Below are 24,655 nucleotides of genomic sequence, written 5' to 3'. Positions count from 1 at the left end.
TAATTAACAACTTAAAATATCTAAAATTATATATAACAAATCTGATTGATTTTCTCATATATTTCATCAGCGTCATAAAATTGAGATAAAAAAAATAACATATAGTATCCGAAAAGTAGTACATTGAACCCGTACTGGCACGGGCTCCAATATCTAGTTCACTAAAAGATCCTGGAGTTTTTTTGTGATGACAGGAGAAAGCAAAATATCTGATGAGCTTCTCCATCTTATTCCATAATATTTTTCAGTTTTATATGTTTACAAATCTAAAATGAATAAAATGAAAAAGTTGACAAATTACAAATAGGAAGTCAAACTAATTGATCCTTGTTGGGCTAGGCTTCTTGAACTTATGTGATTGGGCCTCCACAAGTCCATGGACAAACACCAAAACAAAGACTTGTCCCTCGTAATATTTGCAAGTTGGGGAGTTGCTGGTTATCAACTTAAGAGAAATCAGACCACAAAATAAACTATGACAAATAGAATGACAGAATCGAACAATGCAAAAGCAAATCAAAAAATTCAAATGCATAACCCCTTAACCAGATCACAGAGTAGCCTAACCAATCAAGAAAGTTCAACAACAAGCTTGTTAAGAGGGAAAAAAAACAGAGTTAGATATTGAAATATGTGGTGAGGTTGAGTAAAAATATATTGTGGCAGTACATTTGAAATGTTAAATAATACGTAATCAAACTTAATTTCCAGTTGGTATACGTAAGTTTCTAGATTGACCTTATAAGTCGTGACGAGATCCCATTTTCTTCACTCCCTAATGGCCAAAGCCTTCAGTTCATTCTGTTTGGCATTTAGCTAAAGTTGTATTTTTGCATCCACTTTATTATCCATAGCTTGATAATTAAGGTAGGTTATTTTGACACAATCAATGCAGTGGCCCAAGTGCACATGTATCTGATGTTGGAGATGACTATTTAAGTTATACTTGTAGTGTGTTTTTAAAATAGGTAAACATTGCAAAAAATAAATGAATTTTGGTACAGACGACTAAATAGCGGTGTTCAAATAGCTTTTGATTTACGAAAGTAAATAAAATGAAATATTTGTTTTTAGTCTAAAGTTTAAGTAAAATAAAATAGAGAGAAATCAATTTTTTTATTCTGCTATTGATTCCAATAGCATGTGACTTTGACCGATTCAATTACTCCACATTATTATCCTTAGAAAGATTTCATTACACATCAATAAATTTGAAGATATGAAACGCAATCTGGAAATTATGACATTTTAATCATTAGATTGACTCTTGGACCATCGTAGCTATAGCCTATATAAGGTCTAAGGAACTCTAGACTACATTTAAATGAAGGGTGTATGAATAGAGATGAGATGAAGTGGAGCCTGAAAAGAATAATGTGTGCGCAGATCATACCGATAATTCAAATGAAGTAGAGAGACTATTTTTGATAAATTCTCAGCTTAGGACCAATAATAAGAAGTTTATCAGAAAGTCTCTTTAATAGTGCCCCAAACCTTAGAAATACATCTGTTATGTTATGTTGTTGTTGATTTTTTGGGAATGAGGGGTTAAAATGCAATAACAAAAAGGAAAAACTTTGGTGTTGGTCCCCACGTCATCAAAATTACGTTTCCCAATGCTAAAAATAGGAGGAATAGGCATGCTTGCTAGTTGCCTATTGTAAATTAATACTATTTGGAAGTATATGTATATACTTATCACCGTCGCTATCAATGAATCACACCACGCCTCGTTACAACGACGCCTTCCTTCCTTCTTTCTTTACAACAACTCTCTTTATTTTACTCTTTTCCCACAGTTGACTAATTTAGTACTACTGCTGCTGCTGCTTTACAGTAATTTCACTTTCTCTTTTAACCCCCTCCATTTGGTCAATCAATTCTATATGAAAAAGCATTGACTCTATCAACATATCAATCTTTTTTACATGGTCAAAATTTATCTTAAATTTAAGAATTTATAAACAGTGTAGTAAAAAGTGACAAATGTCTTACGACAGATGGAATGTCTTTAATTCTCTACTTCCAAACTGTACCAATCTTTATTAAAAATTGTCTATTGCATGACAGTAGCAATAACTATGTAGGTCATTTCCTTTTTTTTGCTAGCTTCTAACTAAATTGACCATTAAGTAATCTATTTCATGTGATAATTTTCTATTTCCAACCAAAATACTTGTCATGGAATTAGAATTAATGCAGAAAGCTCCAGCTTCAGTTTACATAAGCTTCTTTCAATTATCTCACTCGCATTCCAACAGAAAAGGTTTAATAAAATAGCTAGGACAAATCTAGCTAGCTTAAATTATGATCAGGAACACCAGCGAAAATTTAGATTGCTTAGTCGTGTGTTAAATTTCAAAATTGAATCCTATATAACATTATTTGATATACTAAGGTATCTTTTTTTCTAAATAAATTTTGAACGCTTGATGAAATATGGACGTAAAAAAGCAAGGATATGGCAATTAAACATTGACATCTAAAAGTTCGTGGATATCTGATTTTACGATCATCATTTAAGATATACTGCTAGTGATGCATTAAAATTTGAATTTCTTTTATCAATTTCAATATAATTTTAAATATGTCATGTTTGAAGTTAGCATGACAAAAATTAAGATCTACCTCAATTTTTTTTTTCTAAAACGTATAAAGCTCGTGCATATATGACTAGGATTTAGCTCTTGTTATTTGAACTTTTGATCCTATATAATTTTAAATATTTGGTCAAATTCAACTAAATTACATTTAAACACAATCTTTCTAAAAAATATTTCTTGCAAAAAATATACACAAACACAACTTCACCTTCAATTCTATTTGAGATGTACAATGAATCGCCTACTACTACTTAAATGGTAAGATATTACGTGAAATATTGAACTTTCATTTGGGCACGAGGGGACCAAATATTGGCCCCATACTCCCATGGCCACCTTAAGGTATGTTGTCCCGTAATAACAATGACGGGGTTAGAATGTTGCAATTATAGGAAGCAAATATATATATCTGTTAAATCCCAACCTCTTACCCTCTGAGTGGCGGCAACTTGCAATTCTTGAACCGCCTCTGTTCATTCTGTACTTTTATATATAATCTCCATTTCTGTCTCTTTTACTACTCCTCTAAAATACTACCAAGTAACAAGAAACAAAAATAGTACTAGTTTTTTCTAGCTTTGGCACTACCTATAATCTTTTCATTTCTTTTCTTTATTATTATTGTTTGGGGGGTAAGAGAAAATTATGGGGAACGGGGAAAACAGTGAGCTTCTGGATTTGAAGATGAAGACTAGTACTGAGTCTTCCTACCCTTATAAAAGCAGCTTGTTCATCTCCCCTTCTTCTCACAGTGGAGATGATGGAGGAAGTGGCTGCGGTGGGCCAGGAGATTTTGTAGGGAGCGATATCTACGATGTTGTGAGCTCAGACGCTGCACTTTCATCAAGGCCTTTGCAACAACCTTTCAACTATACTGCTAGTACTGTTCTCCAACAGCTTTCACTTTATTCCTCTGTTTTTCTTTTTGGATGCAGGAGATGTGAAGTTTTGGGTTGATATTTGTTTTGCAGGAGGAAGCATGGGCCTCTTTGGGAAAGTACCTTTTACAGCTTCCCAGCTGCAGGAGTTTCAAAGACAGTCCGTAATATGCAAGTACATAATGGCCTCCATGCCTGTTCCTCCTCAGCTACTCCTTCCCTTGCCTAATCATCCATCTCCAGCTCACCTTCCTCAATCTAACAGTAAAATTTTGACCTTCTTTTTTTTCTTTTTTTTTGTCTGTAGTTGTGAAAAGGTGTAATCTTGTTTGTTTGTTATATGTGAAGCATCGGGTTTGGATTTGAAGTTCTCAAGTGGGTCGGATCCAGAGCCATGGAGGTGTAAGAGAACAGACGGGAAGAAATGGAGGTGCTCAAGGGATGTAGCTCCAGATCAGAAGTATTGTGAGCGACATGCCCACAAAAGCAAACCCCGTTCAAGAAAGCATGTGGAAATTCACAATTCCAATTCCAATTCCAATTCCAATCGACACCCTCCAGCTCCCAAATCTAACAACAAGCATCACTCTCTTCAGTTTCCGTCTGACCAAACCAGGTTTGGTAGTTTCAAGTTTCAGTTTTTCATGTGGACATTGTTAGACTTCCTATGTTGAGTGGGTGTTTTGATTTTATTGATTCGCTTTACTTTTTGAATTATGTGTGTGGGTCTACTAGTCTTTTCTGGCCTCTTTGTACCTATGCAAATAAATGTAGAATTGATTGGTTTTCTCTGCTTTTATGAAAGGTGTATTGAGTGGTTAGAGAGAGGAGACAGAAGTGGAACCATCCCTGTCGTTACTAGTAACCACCAAAACTTGCAGCAACTCATGCAGTCATCTTCTGGAGTGGGATTCAACAATGACAACACTGACCAGAACAGAAGAATTACACCTGCATTTCAAGTGCAAGACGAGGCGAAAGTATATCCACTGAACTTTAATCAGTACATGTCTAATACTGGCCAGGCATTGGGAAGTCAATTAAAGAACGAACAGTGTAACGACTCCGTAATTTCCTCCTTTCAGGGCAGAGGAACAACTAGGGACCTCATCGATGCTTGCTCAAAAGACGGACTTAGTGATGGTATTAGCAACAATGGCTCATTTACATCACTTACACTTTCGATGTCTGGTTGGAATCGTGGAATGGATGATGATAACGAACACGCGCAAGTTACCATTGGCGATGAGGTTTTGAGGTCCCAATGGCTTAACCCTGTTTCTTGGATGAGTTCAACAGCACCAGGAGGGCCTTTGGGCGAAGCATTGTGTCTTGGAAATGCCACTAATTTACCATCACCTCATGGATATAGCAATAGCACTGTTACCAGCAGCTGCAGCTTCGGTTCCTGCGAGAATGGTAGCCACGGATTCGACTTCATCGGGTGATCATGCAATCTTGGAAGCTTGCAAAATGTTTAAAGCATGCGACGTCCGTCTTGATTCTCTGAGTAAAAGAATTTGGAAAAAACCTATCTTTTTGTTCAATTTCAGTTTTTAAGTTTCTCTCACTCGGTATGCACTCCTGTTCGTTAGCTACTATTGATGCTTCTCCATATATATACAATCTCAGTGATTATAAATTGCGGCAAGGTTCTCTGTGAATTGGAGGTTGGACTCCTTTAGATTATGAAAAGTAGTTTTTTAGAGCTGTTTTGGTATGATTATGAATCTATTGAAGATTCATTATTGTACATTCTTTAAACGTTTCTTTTCTATCTTGACTATTCCTGTTTTTCATGAAAATGACAATGGTTCAATCAAGTAAAGCGAGTTGTCACGGTAGGTTTAACAGGAAATTGGATGCAATTATTTGTTTACATTTGGTATAATGAAGGCTGCAGTCCGGTCCCAAGCTCTCGCCGTGTATTCGTGGCTAGTCATGAGTATGACCCACGAAAATTTTGCAGTTGAGACCTTGAGACCAATAACATTTTTTTCAATCTACTTGTGGTGGAGCGGGAATGACACGGGAATTATGGAAAGAGAATACAACGCGACTCAGAAGAAGTTTACTTAATTTGCAATGAGTTCGAATAACAACTTCTGTTATTAAGAATATTAAATTAGCACAACTTAAATCTTGTAGTCACATAGCTTCCTGGCCTGATGATGAATAGATATGTTTTGTGATTGCATTTTGTTATTAAAAATTCACACACTATTATTGACACCACGCAAATTCCTCCTATGCTGTGATGACACAAGATTTATATAATAATGTGAAAACTGACTACCAAAAGGTACAATTGCTACATGAATGATTCGAGAATGTAGGAGTATAGTTTACACTTTCAAGGCCCAAAGGGGAGGATTGGGCTTTAACCCCCATCCAATAGGTATGGGAGGCCTATGAATTGGGAATGCAGCCCAGTTTTTGTGGCATTAGTTTTTCTATGAGACAGACAACATTTGGGCATCCCTAAAACTGAAATGATTTTGGGGAAATAAGTGATATGGACAGGCTAACTCAGGCAGTAGGGGCACATGTTTTCTTACAGAGTGAGTCCCTCCTGATTTAATTTTTCGTACGATTAGAGTAGGTCCCATCATTTAATTTTTACACTAAAATTTTGCTCTAGGATATTATCTCAGTAAATTTGTCAACATCAAAGGTATGTGAACATTAATTGTTCTTGCTCTAGTCATGTAGTTCAATTATGTCTCTAGTAAGACAGCAGAATCCTTACAACAGATTTTAACTGTTCCTTCAACACTCTATGCATTAAACAGGACATTATTGTTTGGGGAGGCCAGTATACCTACCATAACTTTGGGCTAGAGAGGCAGCTTTCCCCTCTACCTTTATGGGCTAAAGAGGCTATTTACGATTAAGCCTCGGCAACCATCCTCCTATATCTAGACTTGTGGCAACAGACAGAGTTATATATACGTAAAAAAAAATATTGACCTTATGTACACGACGTAATTTACTACAAATAAAATATTGACCTTAGCTCCGGCCTGGCGCAACCCACCTGATGCTGAAGGCTAGATCCCTCTATCTTAGGTTAATTCTTAGGTTGACTGAAGTATTATAGTTATGCTTGTAAATTTAACATAAATCAGTGCCAACAGCCTATACAGTAAGCCAATCAGAATTATTTTGGATTTTCTTAGAATTCAAGTTGCAAGTAAAAGCACAAATCTTGAGAATATCTAATACAGAACCAGTACCGATATATGAGGAAATGAGCAGAATAGAGCAAAACTGATATAGGGGATTTATATAGTTGCCACTTATTAGTTTGGGTTTGACATGTGACTGATTAGTTTGATTGATATGTAATTCCAAGATGTTAATTGCTTGTGCATAATTATGAGCTGAAGGGAAATGAACCATTGGAGAAAATTCAACATTTTAGCTCTACTATAAGCTAGAAAATGAACAAAGAAATACAGACCAGGGGTGACACATGTTCTTGCTTCGTTTATGACTAACATTCACCTAACACCCTGATTTTCCCATCTATATTAAAGAAAGTAGGACACACAAGATGGCATGTTGCCTGTAATCTTTATTCATTTGATTACTAATTCTGGATTTCTCATCTTAACCATCTCCTTAAGTCAGTGGTTGAACAAGGAGACATTTCTCCACCAAGGCTTTCGGTGTAACACGAGTAGTTTGATTGTTGTTCCATCCCAAGATAGGCAGCCTGAAGACTTTTGAAACTAGGACTTCTCAAGTTCTGACTGTAGCCATAGGCAGCGTTTAGCGAGTATGGCTCAGGAATAGGGTAAGAGAGGCGTTTCTTCACGGAACCAGCTCTTTCTCTTTCTGGTGTGGAGGGCCTTTGTTTTGGTGTGCTTTGTGAGCGAATCCGAGCTTTTGCAGACTCAGTGGCAGCCATATAGTTAGGAACTGATGGAGCAGCTGCATCATTTCCTGAAGTGCTATAGCGGGACATTATACTGTTTGAACGGCTGGTAGAGCGTAGGCATGGAGTGTTTGCGGTTGATTGGCTTTTACGGGGGCTTGTTGGACGCACTTGGAGAGGTTTGGGTTGACAAGGGGGTGGGGTGGCTGGTGGTTGAATTGCGGAGTAATTGTAATGTGATGTTCTCTGGCGATGGGGAGAATTAGCAGTATAATGTGGAGTACTAGCTTGTCTGTGAAGTGGGCTCGAGTGGTGTGATCTTCGAGCATTTGGAACCATGTTAGAATACGGCTTGGGCGTGTCCATCTCTACAGTCTTTATTGAGTCTCTTCGGTCAAATGAACCTCTGCTGCTGGTGTTCCATTGCTTTGATGACATCCACTCGTCTAGCCAATTCGATGTCTCTTCTAGTTCCCTCTCATTTCTTTCTTCACTACCGACATCCATCTCATCCAATACCTTGATTTTGAAATGTGTGAAAGACAGTAATTCAGGACTTATTTCTTGAAAGGATGTGAATAGTTTAGTTATAGGATACAGAAATTAAAGTTGAACCTGTTGAGTAAACACATGAGCAAGGGATTTTTCTCGTTTAAAGGAAGCTTCTTTTCTGGCCTGTAACATTGATTCCAGCTCTAGAAGCGATCTCGGACAGTCCCTCCAATCATCCTCAATGGAGCTTCCATCTCTAGACTGTGCGGAGTACAAAATTTTACTGTTAGATATTATACGCGAGTGCTGTTTATTACCATAACTAATTAGGTGGAAAGTAGAACTCACTCTGGCCTTCCTGTCTCGGATGTCATGAAGATATTTAGAGTCCCATAAATTAGTTGTTTCAGCAAACATGGACCTACGGCCTCCATCATGTGAAAGGCGAGCACGCTGTTCACGAACCCGAGCCTGCACCCTAAGCAAAGCTTGCATACATTTCAGTGTCATCTTAGCTTGCTTCCGGACATTTTGACCCCTTATTAATGCTTGAAGCTTTACTATCCCCTTCAGTGCAATTAGTGCCCTCCTTGCCTGCAATAACAATAAATCAACTGTTTCACATGACAGGTATCTGTAAATAGTTAACTTTCCAATGCATGACTTGTGATCAATTGGAAATGGTCCCAAATCTGTAGCTTGCTAGTGTCAGCCCGGAATTAAGTACTGTTTGTCACAAGGGCTAACAGAGTACTTTCTCCTTTCTAAAATGCTATTACAAAGTTTTCGTACTTGTCCATTAACTTTTGAACACGTTTTAAAAGTTACATATCACAAAAATTTATTGGATATCTTTACTTCCGGAAAAACCTATGTTCGCTCAGTGCGCATCGAATCTTTAGTGGCAACATTTTAAGAAAATCTGAACAACATATATGATATATTGTTGAAAACAGCGATCTGGTTTTATTTGCTCTATCAAGCCCAAGTCAAAATCTAGTGATAGAGTAAAAAAACAGCAAGGCTTCCATATTTTTACGTATCTTAAAACATCGTGTCAGTAAAACTAAATGGTGACTGGAGGAGGCCTTTCCCTTTTCTTTGTGAAAGAAGACTACATATGTAATTGGCATAATCTTGGAATAACTAGCTTACCAGATATCCTCTGAACGCAGTTTGGATGAGTACAGCAGCACTGTGTTGCTTGTTTGAAGGCGGATTGTTGGAGGCAGCAGCTTCAGCTGCTGCTGCTGTTGCTGCTGCCACTGCAATTGCATGCTTTGGATCAGCAATTGCCTTCCCTTCATTTGGTTGACCATTTTGTGACTGCTTTCTGAATAACCACCTTCTCTTCTCTCTTTTCTGTACAAGTTACACCAGTTAAAGAATCTATATAGTTTGTAGAAATCCCGCAAAAAAACAAAAAAGCATCACATTCGGGATGCGGAGACATAATTTTCACAAGGGATTCGTCATTTACTATACATATATACACGGGAGGAAAAAAAAAAATCTTTTATATTCAGTGTGATCTTTCGACTGAGTCAGTCTTGCTCCACCCCCGAGGAGGACAAGTAATGCACTATATGTAGGATTAGTTACATGAAGCATATATACATAGCATTACCTTTTCTTCATCTTCCTCTAGTTCATGCTCTGTTTTCGCCTTTTTGTCGCAGCTGTTATCTTTAGTTGGTGACCTGAAAGCCCTCTTAACAGCACTCAACCATGAACTACCTCCCTTCTTCTTTCCCATTGACAGGTAAATAACAGAAATTGCTTGGTTAAAGCTACATGTATAGACAAGTAAAGAAGAAGGAGAGAGCAGAGTGGGGTGTGGTTTATTAAATAGGAAAAAGCCTTTTAACTCCTGAAACAATAAATAGGAGGAGGGAGAGAGGGGGGAAATGAAAGAGATAAAAAAACAAACAAGAAATGACTGATGTCTGAGATATATAGTAAAGTATATGTATTGTGCAAGAGTGCTTATCCGTGCAGCATCTTCTTCAATATCAATATGTGAGTCTTGTAAGTTTTAGGTGTTTTATATCTGCTATGGCATTGGCATGGCAAAATGAAAACACTAATGGTGGGGTTAAGTGTCAGCTGTCCCCAGTACAGAGCTTTTCACCAATCAACTAACAAGATGACATTAAAATGAGTGAAACTGCATTAAAATAACCTCTCTTTTTTTTTTTAACTTAGTAATTGCTGGCTGCAACATAAGAATCCAAAGTTATTAAATTATTTGTGATAGAATGTGCCTTTTTCTCTATTTTCTTCTGAATTTTTTGCTACCGAATGACTGACCATCCCTCATGGCTTCACGTGTTATCTGCATCCGAGAGTTAAAATTTTTATCTATAATCATTGATGCACAGTGTACATACATTTTATAAGAGCTTTGCTTCTCTTGTTCAGCTGCTTGATTAAACATAGAGTAGTAGTTTTTTTTCCTCACGTCTTCTAAGTGCTTACACCAAATGAGGTGAAAATGCATGTAAATAGTCAATGATTAAATGCTAAACGCTTACATACATATGTTATGCATTTATTATTAGTTTGACGTAAACATCAAAAACTTTGTAATTTTTTTAATTTTTTATTTTTTTTGAATCAGTAATAAAGAAAGTGGAAGTACAAATTGACAAAGGCGTCTGCATGTGGTTATGGTAAGTGTGTAGGAGAGAGAGAGAGAGAGTGTGAATTATTTTTTTTTCCTCGAAGACTGCCAATATAATGTAGCCACAAGCCAAAAGAAAAGGAATCCATTTTTTAACCCTGTGGACCGGTCAAACTTGTTCTATTCTCTGATCTTCTTGTTTGATGCCATTGCTTTACAAAAAGATATTTTTATGATAAAAATTATGTGTAAATCATGTTCTTTGCTAATTTTCATCCTACTTACAGTTATTAAATGTATTTATTTTGCGAGGATCACACTAGTTAAGCCTCATGCGATGAACTTGATCTAGAAAATACGCAAGAAGGTTTGAACTCGAGACCCCCACGTGAAAGATCACCTGCTCTGCTACTAAACCTACTCTGTCATCCTTGCATGTTATTTTTTTTGAAAAAAAACAATGTGTGGTTATATCGACAATGTAGTAGTAATAAGGACCAATTTAATAACACTTCGTCCATTTTACTTTATGGGAAGATATTTACCTATATGCAAAGTTTCTTTTGTTTCCTGTCTCGATATCTATATGGGATCTGATTATAATTGTATTTGTGTTCAAAAGCTATGTATTCATTTTCCTATTTGAATTCAAAATTTTTGATCAAGAATGAAAAAATAGTTTCGCACTTGGCATAGTTAAAATAAGAAACTAGTGGTGGTAGGGCTATGTTTGCGCTGCCACTTGAGCTAGTGGCAACCGTACTAGAAAACCCTGGAAGTGGAAACTTATTAAATTCTCTATATCCAACGCTCATGGGAACCATATAATTATTTGTTTAGAAGAGATATTTTTGGGGTTTGGTAGGAAAATAAAAGTTTTTTTTTTCTTTCCTGATGTGTATATTTTTCTCTTTATGTTTCTCCTCTTGAGGGATGTGAAATAGCACGTGAAGATAGGATAAATAGACGTTGCCCATAAACGTCCTAATTCAGTTAACTATTTGAGGATATATATATATATATATCAGAATGGGAGAAGCTTTTATTGGGACTATATAATTTAAAAACTATACAATTGTAGAATCCACTAGCCATCTTTTCATCATCGATGTATACGGAACAGTATTTATATGCCTTAACTATTGTTATCTGAATACTATTTATAAAGCCATGCAGAGAGATCACACAGCTACATGTGCAATACACTAAAACATTGCAACATTATCTGAACCTCTTCCTATTCATAATGATTGGGGAAAAGCTTCTAAAAGTTGTCTTTTTTGGTCCCTTGTTTTTCTTTCTTCACACATTAACCCCTCTAGCTACCTAGCTCCTTTATAATGAACTGTGAAGTGACCAAAACAATTTGCAATAGTTAGGTTAGTTTGAAACTAATAAAAATTCCTTGAACACCTTTAACGTGAGACATTGTATAGTACCCTCAAATAACTTTTGTACGTGTAATTCAGCTTTTAAAGTTCATTATATATACAACTTGCTTGTGTCTATGTCATTAAGCGTGGGAAAAGAAAGCATTCATCATCTCCCTTTACAGTTGTGCTTTTCAGCTTTCTGTCTAAACGTGTAAGAACTAGTATTAACTGCTTAAAATGGTAGTACTTATTATAACTTATAATTTCATGAAATAATATTCCTTATTACAACTTCAATTCAATGAAACCAAAGCTCTCTAAGACTTTCTGATATTATTCTCCTATAATTTTGATATGTTTTATTCTCTGACAAACGTAACATTTTTGCATCAGTTTTAATAGAGTGTTCTTGATCGTCGAAGTCCTAGCTAGAAAACCTAAGAAAATAATAGATGCATGGATTATATATGAAAAATGTATAGACCCCGGCCAGTTGATATTTTATGTAGGTAGGTAGGAGTATATTGATACTCTATTACTGGGAGGGAATCAACAAATTGATTTGACCACTATATATTTTAAGATTGTTGAACTTGTACATCAATCAGTATGAAAATTCTCATATTCTTTAAAATTCATGTGTATGAAAAAGTGAGAGAAGAAAACGAAATCCTAGCCAATCCCACAAGCTGATCTCATGATGTCCTTTAGATTCCCAATTTTCTCCTCTGCTAAATTCAGATATAATATTAGTCTACCTAATTAATTTAACAAATTATACTCCAAATCAAAGTTTTAATGATGAGGAATAAGTTGTACGTTAATTTAGGTCTTAGGAGGAAAAGAGGCTCACGATATATATCTTTAAGGCAGTATCAGCTTGTTTGCTTTAATTTATTACTTTTATATATGATCTTCTTGGTTAGGTAAATAACCAGAAGAAACAAAAAATAAAATAGAAAGACTACTAGCTACTTAGTGAGTTTGCTTAGGGATATACATATTTGTTCTAGGCTTTGGCGAGAGGATGTTAATTACCTCTCAAAAAAAGAAAAAACACAAATTTTGTGTGAACAAACTTTCAAATTGATACTATCTCAAAACAATCATGAATTTACATATATAAGTTGTATAAATACTCTTAATTAATTACATAGAGCATTTTGAGAAAAATCATGCGGACTTGGCACAAAGTAAAAATATCACACTATATAACATGCACAAGTGGCCGGAATGAAAAAGTATGCTTTCTGAAATATAAGCATGTAATACCTGGATAAATAAACTATGAAGCTTGTAATACTTAAACAATTAAGTAGGTCGTAAGGCATGTGACGTATATACATATTGCAATGGCCCTTTCGATCGTTTGTCAAATTTTTCTCATCTTTCCTATTTTAAATCTTTTCGTAATTTATGTACGTAAATTTATGATCCACGGGATGAATAGTATCAACTTTTAAGATGTACGGAAGTAATTTAAATTATTATTTGAACTATTTTTTCGAGGTCCCGATAAATTTTGAGGGTCTATTCAAAGTCTTGGTATTTTAAATAATGAATTTAATAGTGCAAAAATTTTAATTTATTTTCTTATGTGGCCAACACAAGAATTAATTTAAGTAAAAAGGGTTTACTATTTCTATTTAAAGATAATATCGGATAATGGGGAGCAACAAGCCACAATGATTAGTTGCAGTTCAATTCTCTCCATAGTCGCCTTGAAGGGTTTCTCCCAAAATAGCTTCAGGTAAGATTCTAATGCAATTATATAATTGTAATGAATGAAAGTTGAATAATTCTTACAGGTGTTACTTCCTTTATATAAGAGTTCAAAGAATTAGTAGGATTATTTTAGCCGGATGATTGCAAGGTGGTGGATGATAAAGTTGTTCCTATTAGTACTAGTAGACACACGTGCAGTAGCAATAGTTATGGGAAACATACATGTTAATAGAACTTTATTGAAAGAAAGAAAGGCTAAGGTTTACAATATAATCTGAAAAGCATAAAAACTAACTAAAACAAAAGTAGGCTATATATATACATAGCCAATAACCTAAAGGTCCATAAACTAAAGGCCCAATACATATGGGCTAACATCCCCCCTCAAACTCACAATGCAACAGCAATAAGCATTGAGAGTTTGTCACACAAAAAACGAAATCGAGACGCCGACTGAGCCTTCGTAAAAAGGTCAGCAATCTGCAAAGACGATGGAACAAAAGGAAGCGATATGGTCCCGAGCTGTAAATGATGACGGGTGAAGTGACAATCAATCTCAATGTGCTTCGTACGCTCATGGAAGACAGAATTCTTTGCAATTTGTACCGCACTTTTGTTATCACAATGCAGGGGAGTAGGCATAGAAATGTGAACCCCCATATCTGCAAGAAGCCAACGTAACCAAATAATCTCACATGTAGTCACAGCCATAGCACGATACTCAGCCTCCGTGGAAGATCTAGAGACAACATCTTGTTTCTTGCTCTTCCACGAGATTAAAGATTCTCCAAGAAACACACAAAAACCAGTGGTGGATTTACGATCATTGCGATCTCCATCCCAATCAGCATCACTATAGGCTCGCAACTCGAGAGATGACGTCGAGGGAAACAAGAGATTCTGAAACTGAGTGCCACGAAGATACCTTAGAATACGAAGTACAGCTCCCCAGTGAACAGAAGTAGGAGCAGTAACAAACTGGCTAACAACATGAACTGCATGTGCTATATCTGGACGAGTAACCGTAAGATAAACCAAACTACCCACAACAGTCCGATAAAGACTCGGATCTGATAATGGAACACCATCACTAGGAGAGTAACGTGCATTGGTTTCAAGGGGAGTATCTACAGTCCTGTTGTCAGAAAGACGCGCCCGTGTAAACAAGTCAGATATATACTTAGTCTGAGAAAGAAGATACCCTTTCTTAGACTGAGCCACCTCAATACCCAGAAAATAATGCAGCAAGCCCAAGTCCTTCATTGCAAATCGATGAGACAAATCATGCTTCAATAACTCAATACCACTATGATCATCACCAGTAATAATCATATCATCTACATATAAGGACAATAGAATTCGCCCTGCACTTGTACATCTAACAAACAATGCTGAATCATGGTTACTCGGGACAAATCCAAGGGAAGTAATAACAGTGGAGAATTTCTCAAACCAAGCACGAGGGGCTTGTTTGAGACCGTATAAAGCTTTTCTAAGCCGACAAACTTCACCTGGCTGGTGGTCAATACCTGGGGGAGGAGTCATATAAACTTCCTCGTGGAGATCACCATTCAGAAAAGCATTCTTGACATCCATCTGAAATATCTTCCACTGTCGAACGGATGCAACAGCAATCATAGTGCGAACAGTCGTCATCTTTGCTACGGGGGAAAAAGTCTCCTCATAATCCATACCATATTGTTGTGAGTACCCTTTTGCCACAAGTCTTGCCTTGTATCGCTCAACAGACCCATCAGATTTTGTTTTTATCTTATACACCCATCGACAACCAATCGCATGCTTACCAGGTGGGAGAGTAACCAAATCCCATGTATGTGTATGATGAAGAGCAGCAAGTTCCTCAGCCATAGCATTCTGCCAAAGAGGATCAGACACAGCCTCTCTATACGACTCAGGTTCAGACAAATGATGTATGTTTGCAATAAAGGAAGCAAATGAGGCTGAATATGTAGAATAGGAAAAATCTGGCAATTTGGTGGACTTACAAGGTCGAGTAGACCTCCTCAGAGGTGGTGGGTCTCCAGTCTCAACAGTCGAAGGAGCAGACTCAGGCACAGGCGAGGCTGAAGCACTATCAGGTGGCACACCAGAAGGCATGGATGGATCCGGAACTGGAACCTCTATGTCAATCCCAAAGGGATCAATAAGCCGAATATCTGACTTTGTCACATCATGGGTTTTAGCTGGAATGGAATAAAAAGGAATATGTTCCAAAAAAGTGACATGTCGTGAAACATATAATTTCTGACTTACAGGATCATAGCAACGATATCCTTTTTGTCCAATACCATACCCCAAAAACACACATATAGCTGATTTTGACCCTAACTTATTTCGTTCAACATGAGGACGAAGAACAAAGCAAGTACATCCAAAAACTCGTAATGCAGAATAATTCGGCGGGTGACCATATAGTTTCTCAAACGGAGACATCCCTGAAGTCAATGCAGTAGGAATACGATTAATCACATATACAGCAGTTAGGACTGCTTCTCCCCAAAAAATACTAGGAACCTCTGCAGACAAAAGTAAAGAGCGTGCTGTCTCAACAATATGACGATGTTTTCTTTCTGCCAGACCGTTCTGCTCAGGAGTGTCGGTACACGATGACTGGTGTATGGTACCATCAGAGGCAAGTAACTGAGTGAAGTCATTAGAGGTATATTCACCCCCTAAGTCACACCTGAAACACTTTATCACAGCCGAATGTTGTGTTTTAACAAGGGCTCTAAAGTTGTTGTAAATGCCAAAGAAATCAGATCTGCGTTTCATAAGATACACCCAGGTATAACGAGTATAGTCATCTATAAACGAAACATAATAGGTCGATCCACCCTTAGTGGATACTGGCGCTGGTCCCCATATATCAGAATGAATAATATCAAAAGGAGCAACAGAATAAGACACACTTTTATTAAACGGTAAGGCAGAAAATTTTGCCAGTTTACAACCACTACAATCTGAAATATCACTAGTGTTCACATGACCCAAAGCACCACTAGAGACCAAAAAACGTAAACGTGAAACTGACACATGTCCTAATCTGGAATGCCAAAGATAAAACTGAGAAGACAAAGGACTCAAACGAAAAGAAGATAAATCTATGCTAGAGGCAGCAACTGCAGACAATTTGAGATTCTCCAAGACATAGAGTTCCCCCAACCTATGGCCGGTCCCAATCACCCTCTGAGTGTGTTGGTCCTGTATAACACAAACAGAATCAGAAAAAAACACCCAATTACCAGCCTTACACAACTGACTGACCGAAACAAGATTTAAAGCAAGTTTGGGAATGTAATAAACATCAGAGAGGACAATGTGAGGGGTAGTAACAGAACCAACACCCTCGACTGACATAGGTACAGCACTCGCGGACATAACAGAGATTGGTGAAATGGGTGACAAAGAACCAAACGATGACAAATGAGGGGACATGTGATGAGACGCACCAGAATCCAATATCCACAAGGAGGAAGGAATACCTGAGGTACTAGAAGAAACTGAATCCGAATGAGACATAGATGCTGACATGGCCGTAGGATTAGAAACGAAGAACTGTCTGAACTGTTCGAAAACCTGGGGATCCAACGCAGAAGGTGGCATAGTGCTAACAGACTCAACATCTACAGATGGTGCAGCAGCAGCGAACTGTGGAGGACGAGATGACCATGGAGGAGCACCAGAGGAGCGTGACGGAGACTTTTGCTGCCCATATTTCTGTTGCTGCCCAGATTGAGGCTGTTTGACCTTGTTAAGTAACAACGGACACTGAGCCTTCCAATGATTTTTCTGTTTGCAGAATGCACACTCATCAAATGCAACGTTAGGAGATTGTCGAGTCTGAGTACGTGGTGGCCTAGACTGATCAGTTGAAGCAGCAAACACGACAGGAGTAGTAGTTACTTTAGACCCTTTATCCACTTGAGACTTGATACGAATCTCCTCTGCAATCAGTTCATGAACCACAGAATCAACAGTAGGGAGGGGAGATCGATGAAGGATTGTTCCACGTAGGCCCTCAAAGTCAGAACGTAGTGCCATCAAAAACTGAACCAAGCGTTGCTCTTCCCGTCTAGCAATGTACGGCCCAAAACCTTTTAACTCTGCAGATTCAGTAAGTGCCAATTGATCCCACAAATTCGACATGGCAGCATAAAAATCTTGAATACTGAGATCATGCTGTTGAAGAGCACGGATATCATACTCCAACTGGTACTGCTTAGCAAAATTAGACTGAGTGTACAGTCTTTCCAAATGATCCCAGACCTCCTTTGCTGTGTCATACTTAGCCAATTGCATACCAATTGACTGAGTTACAGAATTGTTGATCCAAGTGATAATCTTGGAGTTATTAGTTTCCCATAAGTCCACCAACAAATCAAAATTTTCAGTTTTATCATCGATAGGTCTTAGTTTTACTCCAGTGATATAACCCCACATATTCTTCCCACGAAGAAAATTCTTCATGACATAACTCCAATAGGCATAGTTCTTACCATCTAATTGAGTACTAATGGACTGGAGAGAATCATCCTTTCCAGTCATTGTAAACACAGCAACACACAAACAATTCAAAAAAACAAAAAGATGCAAAACCCTAGGTTGAACAATTCCGAACGAACAACAATGGCAGCAAGCAAAAGAATGAAAGACGAACAATACCAGACAGCAAACGAATACAGCAGCACCTCAAAATTCGGGGCTCCGCCCCGAACCCCGGACGGGGGCGCGCTGCCCCCCGTACCCCCCCAGCGAACTCACCGCGGAGTTCGATCCGCGCAGTAGGTGCCTGCTACAAAATCTTCAACCAACAAATCAAAGGACATGGATCAAACTAGCTTTGATACCATGTTAATAGAACTTTATTGAAAGAAAGAAAGGCTAAGGTTTACAATATAATCTGAAAAGCATAAAAACTAACTAAAACAAAAGTAGGCTATATATATACATAGCCAATAACCTAAAGGTCCATAAACTAAAGGCCCAATACATATGGGCTAACAATACAATGTCTCTATTTAGAGTTAAGATAACTATGTTAGGATAAGATAGGTAGTATTAGCTTTTGGTGCATTATAATTAAGGTTCCGGTACATTATAATTAGGAGGTTTAATTAGTACTTAAATCATATACTCTAATGATGACAATCATTAGCTTTAATGATTGAAAAGTGGCAAAGTAAGGGTCTGTTAAGAATAAGTACTATGGTTACTGCTATTTTTGGTAGAATACCACGACAAATAAAGTAGAATAAAGAAATTTTTATTTCCTGCGCTTTTAGAGAGAGTTGGAGTAAATAGATGGACACGAGATTTAATTAAACAATGATAGTTAATCATTTGGTTAATAATTACCAAGTGGAAAGGGTATAAGTGATGTCTTGTACATGGAATAGTAGGTCTTGTAGTTCCTAGTAGTTATTGAATCCTTAATTCTAGATTACCAGGTTACGATCGGAAAGGTTTTTGATCAATTTAGGTATATGTGTGAGATTAATCGAGTAAGAATTTATAAATTAGGTGTCCTTATATTCGTATTCTCATGAGGATTATGTATTTGGACAGATTTGAAACATTCAGAAGTTTTACGGAAGGGCAAGGCTCTTGCAAATTAACTTGTATTTGGATTCTTCGGTTGAGGTAGGTTACGATTTAATTGGAGTTTAGACTCGACTTAATTGTGTGTATGCTCCTAAATTGGATACTTGTGGATTGATATTTGGACATGCTTGAAGTTATTGATGTTTGGATTGTTGATTCATGTATAGATGTTTATTGAAAATTGACTTGATGAAATTGACTGATGACTTTAAGTGTACTTGTAAACTTGGTACATTGTGTTGTATGCTGTGAGGTTGTGTGAAGCTGACATTGATAATACTCATTATATTTATGTTGGATCGGGTACCACGCCGATACGTTTATATTTATGTTGGATCGGGTACCATGCCAGTACGTTTATATTTATGTTGGATCGGGTACCACGCCAGTACGGATACATGAACAGAGATTGTTCCCTGCAGGTCATGACTATTTGGGCAAAAATAAATCTCATAGCATGTGTGTACATATTTGTGTTATTTCTATGGATGTTTACAGTATGGTTAATACTCTTGATGGTTATGTGGCTTGTTTGTGAGCACTGTTTGACCTGTTGTTGTATTGCTGATTATTTGAATATTTGTTGGGTGTCGATTTCTGTCTACTTGTTAGTTGATTTATATTGTGTACATGTTATTAAATTGAGTTAGCCTATGATACCTACCAATACATAGTGGTTTGTAGTGATACTACCCTATACTCTTCTTTTGTTGAGTGCAGAAAATATTCTAGGCTCAGACATGACTCCACCTCTAGAGTTTGATAGCAGATCTTGATCCAAGGGTGAGCACTCCGCTTTTAGACTGTCATGGGTTATCTTATTTGTTCTTGTCCATCTTTCGGGCAATGAAATATTCTATATTTACTTTATTTTTGGATATCACTTTAGATATGATCTTTGTTAGTAGTTCTTCTACGATGAATTTCGGGTTTTGAGAATTTTAGTAAGTAGTATGTTTGAATTTCCGCATTAATAATAATTAGTCCTGAATATTTGTTATTATGTTGAATTTTAAATAATATCATCTAATGTTGACTAAGTGTTTGGGAAATGATTCGGTTTAGATGGTTCTCCCACAAGAAGATTAGTGTAGGTGCCACTCATGGCCATTTGGGTCGTGACAAAGTTGGTATCAAAGCCCTAGGTTCATCGATCTCGTCGTACAAGAACATGTCTAGTAGAGTCTTGTGGAACGGTACAAAAACGTCTGTACTTTTCTTCGAGAGGCTATAAGGCCCTAGGAAAATTCAAATTCTTCTTTCTTACATGCTATTACTTGAATTCAATTGGTATCTGACGATTCCAATTGGTATCTGTTAATAAGAGTAATATCAAGTAGAGTTTCGTAGATTGGTGTGTAAGGCCCTACACCCAATCTTCGTATGTAGAAGTAATTTTTCTTTCTTTTTTTCCATCGTGCCGTCCTAATCTTGGACTACTGGATTGAATCCAATTGGTATCTAGACAATTTCAATTGGTATCTTAATAATTTTGAATAAAAATCTAGGAGATTTCAATTGGTATTTGTTAATAGGTTAAAACTTGTGAAAGTTGTGAACTTATTGATTGCTTATGTTTGATATTTGACTAAACTTGTGTTGCTAGACTTTTGTCATTGTTGTGAATTGTTTTGTTAAGTGATGAAAATTGGCTAAGTTGTGTTTGTTGATAAATGTGATGGGATTATTTGATTTCTGGTTATTGTGAAACTCGAGATTCTATGGTATTTACTTATTTTTGGTACTATTATACTGATGAGATTGATTGTATGAGAATGTGATGTCGAGAAAAGATGGTGAAAAAGAGACATGAGTAAAAAAAACTGAGGTGATATGTGTTTTTCGTAATGAGAGGTTCTTGTTAATGATGTTGTGGATGGACTCTTGTGTAGTTCGATTATTTGATATTATTCGGGAATCCTTGTGTGGTCCAGCCATTGAGATTGTAGAATTTTTGTGCAGTTCTATTATTGAAACTATAATGGGTTCCTTGTGAGGACTAGCTAAGTGGCATTATATTTAAGTTCCTTATGTGAACGAATTTTTAATGCTTGGCAAAATAATGAGTTTTAAATAAAAGTGATAAAACTAGAAGAGGTTGTTGATACCTACAGGATTTGATCGATGACTTGTCTAGAATGTGATATTGGTGATGAGACTGTCAATGAACTATAATTGGTTTATTTTGTTTGGTCTTGCTTGTGTGCTAGTGGTGTGGGGATCACTCTTGAGGTGATTAAGAGTTAAGTAAAGCCCATAGTAAAAATATTGTTAGATAGAAATAAAAATACAACAACAACAACAACAACAAACCCAGTGTATTCCGACATAGTAGATAGAAATAAAAATAACTCTATATATATTAAATTGGTGTTAGTGATATAAGAGAGGTTTGGCTTAACCATGAAGTGTTTGTCTTTGAAATATATTTGAGTTAGTGATTGTCAGGACATAAGTTGTAGCTGTGGCTTTATGCATTAGGAAAAATTTTGAGAAGATAAATTATTATTGACTTGACCTTGTGGTTGAATTATACATTTGCATGTCCCACAGAGTTGACTGATATATGACACTTTTAGAGAATAGTAATTTTCAAGATAGTGGTAATGCAAAATCAAATGACTTAGTTACATTCATAAAATAATTAGTGATGATCCTGAGTGGGAGAATAAATGATTTATTAAATGGCATGATTGATATTTTCTTGAGTGATACTTGGTGGATATTTCTTGTTGAGTGGTTAAGGTATGATGATTAGATGAATATTAATAATATTGTGGAGGATAATTTGTTGTAGGCTCTAATTCTGTGGGACTTGTAAAATGACATGTTTATACCCCTTTTGAATCCTATTGTTTTCCCTCTCTAGTTTAAATTAGTTGTAGCGTGGTTATGGTGTAAATCTATGTTTGAAATGTGATTTTAGTATTTGAAGCATGATTTGTATGTTTAGTCTTACTGGGTTAGTGTGGTAGTCTTGAAACCATAAGTTGGGTAGAGTTGACTTGAGTACCTTGTTTATAGTCGAAGCTGCTTTCTTAGGCTTGATTATGGCTTACTTGACATGTAGAAGATGAACTAGATACCTTAGACTAGTTTGGGCACATCGTGCCTAATTATGAAAATTGATGATTAGAAGTGGGATCGTCTGGCCCACTTAGGCCTAAATTTATTAAGTCTTGTGGACTTAGTTGCGGATATTAGGCATAGATGAGGTTAGTAAATCTTAGAATCAGGTTACTTCGTAACTTGATAACTTGTATTGATGTTCCCGGGTTATGAATTTTGAGTTATAGTTATGATATTTCGTGTGGAAGTAATATTGGTCATTTAGAGATGATATTCCTTCTACATACGTTATGTGGCCTATAGAGATGTTATTTCCTCTTAGACTTGATGTTTGGCCTATCAAGATGTTATTTCCTCTTAGATATGCAAATTGGCCTAGAGAGGTGATATTCCTCGTAGTCATGATGTATGACTTATAGATATAAGATATTCTATAGACGATTACATGTCTATCTATATTATGCCTTCAATATGTGAGATAGCTCCTATATGTGAGATGATTGAGATATGCTATGGCTTATAAATATGATTAATGATATGAGTTTCGGATATGTATATGGGCCTAAGGCCATGATTATATTGTTGTGACTATTTCGGATAAATTAACGGGCAAAGGATCATGTTATGATAAAGATTGAATATCCGAGGAGTGCTTATCAGTATAAAGGATACGATTACAGTTTATGAATACATATATGTTTTTATACACATCTCTCTGGTATGGGACGGAGGAAGATGCAGTATGTTGCTTACGATTTTATTGATTGGATACTGGTGATGGCATGCATAAATCTGGTACATTCATAAGTATTATATCGATAATTGATGTGGTTGTAGCTAAAATATGATCTCAAGATTATTCTACCTAATTAACGGTTAAGCTATGTGGTAACTAGTTGTCAATTAGGGGACTATAGCACTTGATGACTAGGAATCTAATGTATTAGTTAATGAATCTTGCTTAGTTGGAGCATGGTAGTCGGGTCTAGCATAGGTGAAGATTAGTGAATATTGATGACTAAGTTTGTGATGGCGATTAGTCGGTAAACGAGGAGTAACATATTAATGGGACTAGAAAATAAGAGATGTTGGTAATAAGAGGTGACTAGTTAATAGCTTTAAATAGTTGCTAAATGGTTAACTAATGAATAGTTAAGCAAGGATTAGTTGGTAAACGATGGTTAGATAATGAATGATGTCGGTTAATAAAAGATGGTTAGGTAACAAGTGGTAATGTGTTGTTTAGTAATGATTAACGGATATAAGATGATTAGTTGATAATAATAAATGGTGGATAAATGACGATTTTGGTCTAATGATGAATCTAGACTAGATGTTGGATTCTGGCTATTAAATAAATAGTGGTTAATTGCTATCTGGTGAATCAAGATTATGTGAAGGATAATGTTTAAGCTAATAAATAGAAGTTATGTGATGGCTAGCGAACTAGTAATTCTATTATAATAGGTGTTGGTTAGCTAATAACGAGTAGTTGGGAAGTATTGACTATATAGATATTCTATGGTGATATGACTATTTTTTTATGAGTATTTTAGTGTATGTTATTCGGTGATGACTATTATGATCTGTTAATACCCGTCAAAGACGAAGGATATTATTGTGATGATGTTGATACCCGATAGGGCCAGAGGATACTATTGATGGTCTGTTGATATCTGGCAATGTCGGAGGTTGATTACGATGCTGATGGTCCTAATGAGGACAGTTACGATGAGTTGTGATATTTATTGTGTACTTTGCATTTATTCCTGCATGCACATCGCCTAACACTAGTATGCACCTATATTTATCAATCGGTATAGAACGGTTGCATATATATGGGTGAAGAATATGTCTTATGTTGTTGTATGCTAATTGAACCTTTCGAGTATGGGGCGATGGGGCTACGCATAGGTTCGGCTACGTATTTGGTTGTCCGTAAGTTAAGGACTAAGGAGATTGCGTCTGTGAAGGTCTATTGGAAAAAATAGGAGGTCACTTGGGAGACCAAAACAAACATGCGTAGCAAGTATCCACATCTTTTTGCTAATTTAGGTAATTGCTTGTTTCCCCTTCTTGTCTTTTCTTTGCCCGTTCGGGGACGAACAGTTGTTTAATTGTTATCTGATGTTTTTGTGAATTTTTTCTCATCTTTTCTATTTTAGATCTTTCCGTAATTTATGTACGTGAATTAATGACCCACAGGATGAATAGTATCAACTTTTGAGATGTACGGAAGTGATTTAAGTTATTATTTGAACTATTTTCTCGAGGTCCCGATAAATTTCGAGGATCTATTCAAAGTCTTGGGTATTTTAAATAATGAATTTAATAGTGCAAAAGTTTTAATTTATTTTCTTATGTGGCCAATACAAGAATTAATTTAAGTA

At 36.5% G+C, this 24,655-nt stretch overlaps 3 protein-coding genes across 4 annotated transcripts; 1 reads left to right on the top strand and 2 right to left on the bottom strand.

Annotated features, from left to right (window-relative positions):
* The first annotated feature begins 2,887 nt into the window (after nucleotides 1-2,887).
* On the top strand, nucleotides 2,888-5,132 carry LOC107863612 (growth-regulating factor 8). Of its 2 annotated transcripts, XM_016709627.2 has the most exons (5): nucleotides 2,889-3,483; nucleotides 3,575-3,745; nucleotides 3,830-4,097; nucleotides 4,287-4,461; nucleotides 4,567-5,132. In XM_016709627.2, exons 1-5 carry the CDS (start codon nucleotides 3,249-3,251, stop codon nucleotides 4,927-4,929), a joined length of 1,212 nt encoding a protein of 403 aa, XP_016565113.1. In that variant the 5' UTR covers nucleotides 2,889-3,248; the 3' UTR covers nucleotides 4,930-5,132. The 2 variants fall into 2 exon arrangements, with proteins under 2 accessions (XP_016565105.1, XP_016565113.1); XM_016709619.2 differs by having other exon boundaries at nucleotides 2,888-3,483; nucleotides 4,287-5,132.
* A 1,750-nt stretch (nucleotides 5,133-6,882) lies between these two features.
* LOC107863609 (protein IQ-DOMAIN 18) lies at nucleotides 6,883-10,151 on the bottom strand. The gene is made up of 5 exons (XM_016709615.2): nucleotides 9,481-10,151; nucleotides 9,009-9,215; nucleotides 8,202-8,447; nucleotides 7,977-8,114; nucleotides 6,883-7,880 (listed from the first exon to the last, which is right to left on the bottom strand). Exons 1-5 carry the CDS (start codon nucleotides 9,607-9,609, stop codon nucleotides 7,089-7,091), a joined length of 1,512 nt encoding a protein of 503 aa, XP_016565101.1. The 5' UTR covers nucleotides 9,610-10,151; the 3' UTR covers nucleotides 6,883-7,088.
* Nucleotides 10,152-14,132: 3,981 nt separating this feature from the next.
* LOC124899290 (uncharacterized mitochondrial protein AtMg00810-like) lies at nucleotides 14,133-15,161 on the bottom strand (the record flags this gene model as incomplete). The annotated part of the gene is made up of 1 exon (XM_047413637.1): nucleotides 14,133-15,161. A coding segment is annotated over one exon (1,029 nt), but the record flags the coding sequence as incomplete, so codon positions are not given.
* Nucleotides 15,162-24,655: the final 9,494 nt, after the last annotated feature.

This window comes from Capsicum annuum, chromosome 1 (assembly GCF_002878395.1).
Source record: "Capsicum annuum cultivar UCD-10X-F1 chromosome 1, UCD10Xv1.1, whole genome shotgun sequence".
In the NCBI taxonomy this organism is placed as follows: Eukaryota; Viridiplantae; Streptophyta; class Magnoliopsida; order Solanales; family Solanaceae; genus Capsicum; species Capsicum annuum.
This window is presented reverse-complemented; position numbering and strand designations above follow the sequence as displayed.